The sequence below is a fragment of the Phoxinus phoxinus genome (genome assembly GCF_949152265.1).
Source record: "Phoxinus phoxinus genome assembly, chromosome: 12".
NCBI lineage: Eukaryota > Metazoa > Chordata > Actinopteri > Cypriniformes > Leuciscidae > Phoxinus > Phoxinus phoxinus.
In genome coordinates this window covers 27,709,196-27,717,428 of record NC_136887.1, presented here as the reverse complement: position 1 = coordinate 27,717,428, position 8,233 = coordinate 27,709,196, and the positions used below count along the sequence as shown (strand labels likewise).

The window sequence follows — 8,233 nt, the reverse complement described above, 5'->3', positions numbered from 1 at the left end:
TGCTCAGTTTGTCCAGATAAAATAAGTAAGAGTGTGATGTTTTAACGAGTAATGAATGTTGAACAACAATCTGTTGTGATTAACAATGTGATCTGTTATCTTTGCCACGAAAGGGGTTAAATTTGTGTTTTTGGTAATCCAGTTCTGTAGGTGGCGCTGTCACAATAAACTAGGGTCCTAAAACTGCGGTCCTAAAACTGGGGTCCTGAAACTGCAGCTTCCCGTTGTGCAGGAATACCCTTCTCGTTAGAACAGCTCATCAGCAGCGAATGACATGTTTAACCGGCAAGGCTTTAAAGCACATGCAAATAATTAATTTTTATAAACTACAGTGTCCCGTTCCTCTGCATTTCATGTGAATATACGTCGCGCTGTACAGTATGTTGAGACAGAGGCGCCAGAACTGCAAACTGATAGAATGCACGATCCTACGATATTTATTCAAAAACAGATCGTGGAGACATTTTAATCATAATATTTGACATAATATTTGACGGTGCCCAGGGCCCCTTAGATGTCCTGGGCCCCTGGGCAATTGCCCAATGGTTAATCCGGCCCTGTTATGTGGCGTTTTGAATGAACTTCTGATAATAAAATATTATCTGATAATGAGAAATTTTTATTTTTCATTCGCTTTTAAGAAGACATGTTGAAATCCTTCGTTTGGTGTCATAGTATGATGCCCATATATAGTTGTCAGTCGGATTTAATGGGCGGGATTTATGGTAATTGAGAATGAGCGTGAACGCGCGTCCCATTTACGACAGATTGGAATTCATAACACACACACACGTTTCACTATCACATCTGACGTTTACGAAGTATTTGTGAATCAGGAGAAGAATTTTCGGGAAGGTCTCTTTACGCGCAGATCACTCACATATTTACTCGTATAGTTACGAATGTTTCATGAATGAGGCCCATAGTGTGTATTCATGCTTGGTTTCATGAATCTGCATTTATTTATTTAGCAGGTGCTTTTATTGAAAGCTTCTGCATAGAGCTGGATCTGACAGTGGATTTATTGAAAACGGTAATAAAGCCTCTTTCAATTACACTAAACGAGCATCTATTATTCACCTCTTGGTCTAATGAAGACTAATGGATCTGATAAAAAAAAACTAGTGAGAAGGGAAAAGAGAGAGAAGGTGCAGTCAGGCACAGGGCATGCTGGGAAAACACGTCTGCTGGTGGAAATGTCGGGACAGGTTGGTACAAGGAGGATGTGTCAGTGTCACAGCTTGAGCATCCTCTATCACTAAACAACCGCAGCTAATAGAAAAGAAACTGAAATGATCATTCTCACACAAAAATGTGCCAAAAAATCAACGATTTGCTTCCTCATAATTGAGTTTTCATTGATGTGTCTAAAAGCAATTGCCTTAAACAGATTTTAATTTCTTCGGCATGCCCAGAAACCACAGCAGTGATGAAGCTCCTTTAGAAATATGCATCCCTCCCCGAGATTGGCTGCCCTGGAAAATCAGCTCTCTGCTTTGCATTTGTGAGACTTTAAATAGGGTCGGTGGGGGAGGGGGGGGGGTTCTTTATTTCTTTTTCTTTTTTTGGTTTACCTGGAAAAGAGCAATTGAGAGACAAAATAAATGAGGTGTCAGGTTGCCAGAATGGCCACTCTATAGATCACCAGGTGCCACTAAGGAGTGTCAATCGCACTCTTAAGAAAAATGGTTCTAAACATTATCAGATTAGGGTGCTTCGGCTTGTGCACTGAAAACGAAATGTGCAAAAATCGTATACCTTTAGGGGTGTAACAGCTTGTCATTGATTTTTTTTTTTTAACTGTATCTACCGCTAAAAGGTGCATTTTAGTACCTTAGAGTAATAATGTAGGTGCTACTATATGAAATTCAAAGATGTCCCTTTAAGGGTACTTACTGCTCCAGTGACAAAAAAGGTACAATATTTGCTTTATTTCTGAGAGTGTAACAATATCAAAAACCCTTTTTTCATAATTACATGCAGCTAACCCCAAACAACACCCTATCCTTAACCCTATATAGTTAACTATTATTACTCTTTATTAATTAAAATAAAGTGTAAACAGGTTTTTTTTTATCATGTGTAATATTGTGCTTTTTACCTCTTTTATTGGCTAGTTGTTGTTTTTTGTGTGACAGAAAGTCATTTCAAGCAGGTACTTTTATTTTTTATTGATACAGCAAAAGTGCTCATTGCTCTAATTATAGCTGAATCCATTAAGAAATGATAATTGTCTCTGAACATGATTAAATTAGCATAGGGAAATGAAACACAAAATAAATGTAATGAAGGCCGATTGGATCACAAGTAGACGAGGAAGACATTTCTCCAGTAGGCCTATTAACATGAAGTGGCATGGCATCTTACGCAGAAGCCACATGCCGCTGCTTAGTGGCATATCCAGTGGCACGTCCAGTTTTCATTGGCTTGTGCCAGAGGATAGTGGGATGTGCCACTAAAAGTTGTGACATGTTCCAGTGGATAGTTGCATGTGTCACTAAAACTTGTGACATATTGTGATGGATTGCATCATGTGTCACTGACAATGTTGGTGTATGTTGTGGCACCTACAGTAGTGACTGACAGATGAGGTGAGCAGCTATACTGATGTAAATGTGACAAAAAAAAAAACTAATTTAGTTTTTTAGTTTTTTTTTTATATAAATAAAACTTATTTACAAATCTGAAAATATTTTTCAAACATGTAGTCAGTTCGTGGCACATCTGTATTTGATTGGCATGGACGTGCCACTGAATGTTATGTAATACAAGTGCTACTGTATGTTGTTGATCACGCAAACTGCCCATTCCAAACACACGGAGTAAATATATCATGGCTCACTACGAATAGCGCATTAACAGTAAGTATTAAAGCTTTTTTCCCCTCTTTTCTTTCCTGCTAGTTTTCCTGACTTACCTCAGCAATGTTGAGCGGATATTCATTTAAAAATGAAGGGGAAAAAGTTCATTTTGATTGAAGATGACCTAAAGGCTGCGCTGCAGTGGGATGATTGTATAATACATCTTTCTCAAAAGGCTATTTTCACAGTGTGACATTGGGACAGAAGAGCAAGTCGTTGCAGGACAGTAATGTTTCAACAGTTGTACTTCTGAGTTCAGAATGTTTGAGTAGAACAGAAGATTGGCTTGCTTGTCTTGACTTAATTATTTCAATTTTAGAATTTAAGTGTAATATTTGCCAGCGCAAGATAAACCACTCACTCCTCCCACTCGCTCATCATCTCCGGAGTAATCATCATCACCTGCATCTCATCATCACACCACCCTTTATATTCAGCTCCTCTCCTCACACTCATTGTCTGGTCTGGTCTCTACAAGACACACAGCCTCTCACCCGCTACTCACCCGCTACTCACCCGCTACTCACCCGCTACTCACCCGCTACTCACCCGCTACTCACCCGCTACTCACCCGCTACTCACCCGCTACTCACCCGCTACTCACCCGCTACTCACCCGCTACTCACCCGCTACTCGTCTACATCCGAAGCCCTGTCTGCCTTCCTCATTCTTCAGCTCTCTTCCTGAGATCTTCCAGCCGCCATCTGTAAGAGAGACTCTGATTATTCTTCAGTTAAGTTCCTGACCGATTATCATCTGCTTTCATACTCACCATATCTCCATCTGGTTCCGTGTTTTCTGTTAAATAAAGCTATTTCACTTACCACCCGTCTGACTCCTGTTCCATCCGTGACACTTATATTGATCTAATGTAGATAAGCATATCATTTTTATATGTGTAGTTTTCATCTATCACAAATCATTTTATGTAATTATGTATTGAGAAATAAAACTTTTTTGTTAAGTGTGAACATGCAGTCTTTCTGGAGATGCCTGCATGTTTTGTTAAAGTATTTGATCTTCTGTAGGCACATTATAGACATTCAGTTTAATATATGTATCTACAGACCTACATTACACTTCATTGTGAAGAGCCAATGTCCAGCATACTTCTGAATAGAGTGTACCAGTTTTCATAATGCATTTCATAATGGGTCACTTTATTGGTTTGTGGAATTTCCTCTAATGCTAAAGTTTACAATTAGGCTATATGAAATACCCGATTGGCTTATGATGGCATATACTTATGTTATGCTTCTTTAGAACATTTCACTTTTTTAGCTGTGGCAACTATTCTAAATATCTTTTAAAATTCCAAATGACACAGCTGAACTGTCAATCCTATGCAAACAGAAAAAAGTTTCAGTGGCACAAGCCACTATCAAAGACTTTGCCACTATCCACTGGCACATGCCAATGACAACCGGATGTGCCTCTAAGTCTAAGCATAGCCGAAGTGCATGTTAGAAATCAGGAATGGTGAGAAAACATTGTGCTAAGTATGTTTTTCATCTTAACACCAAACTTGTCTTCTTCAGCCGACAAAGTTTAAATCCCGTCTGGCCAAAGCGCTTCCCATAATGTTTACATGCAGGTCAGATTAGGCGGAGAGTAGTTCGGTCTTTTGGTTGCACTTTTGAGTTTAGTCACAGTGTGTCTTTTCCATTTAAGTAAAAGCAATTAAGTTTATTGAAGGCTAAAAGTAGCCAATTGTGAATGGGCAGTATGTGAAAGAACCTATAAAATGTTTCTTCAAAATGATATTCTAAAAAAGAACTGTTACTATAACCTTTAAAGAATCATCTTTTTTGTGTACACTAGTTCCCAATGAACAAGCAGCTGTTTGCAAACTGATGAACACAAATGTAAGCAAAAAGGATATTTTAAATTCATGTGTACACAAGAGATATCCGCTTCTAATGAGAAGGCTGCGTCACTGGGTCATGAGGGAGAGGGAAGTTAAAGAGAGCTCCCTAATTCAGGCTGTTAACTGTAAATTAGCTATTGATTCAGAATTTTTCTCTGCTTGCAGCCCTATAGTGTGTGTAGCAAAACTCTGGGGAAATGAAGCAAGAGATCAGGGTTGCCAGCAGGTCAACACAAAAAAACTAGCCCAATGGCCAGTGCCCGCAGGTTGTTCACAACCCCAAATACGTCTAGAACATGGACTTAGGGCTCATTTGGATATTTGAAGTTGAATTTTATTTCATATTCTTCTGATTTGTCAAGATTTTACAGACCCAGGGAACCCCAAGTTTTATCTTCTCAGTATCTTTCTTTTATATAGCACAAATTAGCATTATTATATTATGTTCCACATTAGAAACCCTGCAGTTTTTCTTTTTCTAGTGTGGCTTTTATACAGTCCTCTTTGATCACCATGTCTGGCATGGGAAAGTTTTCTCACTGTGCTGGTGGTGACCCAGAACTGGACCTGACTGTGTGAAGGTCAAGTTCTGGCTGTTGCACAAGGACAAGCTGCCACAATGTTTCTTCAGACAGGGTGTAATGCCACTGCCATTCATGAAAAGTCATAGATGTGGGTGAACTGGGCAGTGCTTACAGGGCAGAGACAGTGTGGTGAGTCATGAAGATTGTCCTGCTGAAAGGTCGTCTAGACATCATTTTGAGAGCAACATGAGGGAGGGGCAGAAATGCTGTCATTAAAAAAAAAACTGGCATCTGTGGTTGACAGATTAATCCTGTAAAAATACAGTAAAAGTGTAAACATTACAATATTTTACTATTTAAAACTGTATATAGGTTACAGTTTAAATTATTTTTTTTTAAATAAGAGGGATCATACAAAATGCATGTTATTTTTTATTTAGTACTGTCCTGAATAATATATTTTTATTTACGTAAAAGATGTTTACATATATAGTCTACGAGACAAAAACATAGCAGAATGTATAAAGAAAGAAAGAAAGAAAGAAAGAAAGAAAGAAAGAAAGAAAGAAAGAAAGAAAGAAAGAAAGAAAGAAAGAAAGAAAGAAAGAAAGAAAGAAAGAAAGAAAGAAAGAAAGAAAGAAAGAAAGAAAGAGAAAGAAATAAAGAAATATGGTGTTGGACAGGGATTTGGATGTCAGTTTATGGAATTTCACTCTAAGTTAGCATAAAAGAGGCGATATTTAACTACATTTTACTGCAAAGTTACATGAAATATAATGTTAGATCTATTATATTATTTTCCGATTAAGGAAACTTGTTTTTTGTTTTGTTGCTTTTTTTGCAGCTCAATTATAGGCTAATAGCTATTATATAGCCTATATATTATTTTTATTTTTTTTACTGACAACTACTTTTTTTACTAGGCTACTTTTAAACAGAATTTGAACAGTGCACATAGAACATTTTAGAACACATAGAACACAGATCTATTTAGCATCACCCCCTCCATTCGTTTTTCAATTTGAAGTAAAGCGTTCAATTTGAAGTAAGTCCCTCCCCCAGGTTTCTGTTCGTTGTGCATGTGCGCGCTCTCTCTGCACTCCGTACTCAGACCGCGCGCGCACAGGAGTGCACTGAGCGTCTCGCCGGAACAGCCGGACCTGTCCAAATCGTGCAATTCGCACTCAACTTTCTTTTTCTTAGTTAGAGGAGGGTGGAAACCAGGAAGTGCACAACTCTCTTTTTTGTATCAGTCAGGGGAAGATAGAGGGTTTTAACTGTTGTTGGATATCATATCACATCGTCAGTCGCCGTTGCCATGCAAGTTCACATCACCAGCCTCTTGATGTGTGGAGTGTCGGGTGAGTTATTTTGTTTCACCTGGTGTTTTCCTCATACATTCTAATAGAGAAAGCAGCATGATGTTTAACATTCAAATCAACTTTCACTATTAACAGTTTATCATTTTGTTACTTTTCAATTTCAAAAATAGTTTTTTTGCCCCTTATGGAAACTGATGCATATTCCGTTGCTTTTGGTATATTGCCGGTAAATGTATATATTTTTACTGTTACCCTTTCGGCCACGTGCGAATAACTCTGTGACATTGTAGTTATTTTCTTCGTGCATTCGTTTGAGGTTCTTCTTGGAGCCTTAGAGACGTTTTTGTTTGATCTTGAAGACATATTGCACAAAACACTAGGACTTTGTGATATGTAAATCCCTAATAATTACGTGATTAAAATAGGATGTTTTTGTTTTGTTAATCTACCCTCCGATACGTATCGGGCAATAGCCCAGTCAAGTCGCTGTTACTATGGTTACCTCCTCAAGCAAAGGCGCGTGTCTAACTTGACTTGTAATCTAACTTTTGTGTTGTCAAAGAATCCCTTAAAGTTTAAACGTTGTTGAAACAATAAAAATTAGACCTTTATGAAAAAAAGAAGAAGACATTTTTAATGCATCCACCAAACATTTAGCCTACTTCATATCGTTATAATTGAATTGGCTTAATTCACACATGCTTTCCAGTATTCACTTATTAAAATAAGTTTTTGAAGCAGGGTGAACGAGGTACACTATAATATTGCTATCGTATATTAAAATACATGATAAGGAACAGGGATTGGGAAATCCTGCCTATGTTATACTGTACATCGTATTAGGCTGCATGTGACAAAATTCTGCAAAAGAATTGTATGCACCTGTGATGTCCCAAAATTCTGTCTAGGTAGGCAGCTTTGGGGTTTGAAACACACCCCATGTTTTCCTTTCATGTACACCCTTGTTTGCACAAATTGTTTATGCATTTTTTGTGTGTAAGTAGTAGTCTGTGAGTAGGTCAGATGTTGCCTTCATTGAGGGGACCAGCCAACGGTCACCACAAGGAAAACCAGCTGAATAAACATACTAAACAATGTTTTAATTAAAATAAAAAAAATGCTAAAAAAAGTTACGTTTAAGGGTTGGGGTCACGGGATAGGAAATATAATGAACTTAGTATAAACAATAGAAGTCAATATAGAAAGTCCCATTAGAAAATAAAATAAAATGTGTATGTGTATTTAAATACCTATTCGTTATCTATGATCTGTATAATAACAACAACATATTTGTTCTTATGTTCTACCATTTGTATTTATGATGTGAGATTTATCATAAGAAGCACTCAAAAGCAGATAAACTCCATTTCTTGATCCAAGCAACTCAACACAGCTGCGACGAAAGTCAAGTCCTCAAAGAACTGTGTTCATGGATTTTTACTGCTTAAAAAATAAAAGTTAAGAACTGGAGCAGGACGTGCGCTTGTGTGGTTTGCAAATAGAACTGATGCTATGAGAAGCGGTGCATTATGGCAGTATTGATTTATTGGTTAAACTAGAAACCCAACACAGAATATCTCAATGGAAAATTTCATAATATCAAGCCACTCAAACAAAAAAGGGTTTTACCTTTCAAAACGATGTTATTCGTTGAAAGTA

General features: G+C 37.6%; 1 protein-coding gene across 1 annotated transcript in view; it reads left to right on the top strand.

The window, feature by feature from the left end:
• Window positions 1-6,354: 6,354 nt before the first annotated feature.
• rxfp1 (relaxin family peptide receptor 1) overlaps window positions 6,355-8,233 on the top strand; it is a 40,341-nt gene continuing 38,462 nt past the window's right edge. Inside the window, exon 1 of the mRNA XM_079630423.1 lies at window positions 6,355-6,613. Coding sequence (XP_079486549.1) covers window positions 6,571-6,613 — 43 coding nt within the window. The 5' untranslated portion in view covers window positions 6,355-6,570. The remainder of the gene's footprint in view (window positions 6,614-8,233) is intronic.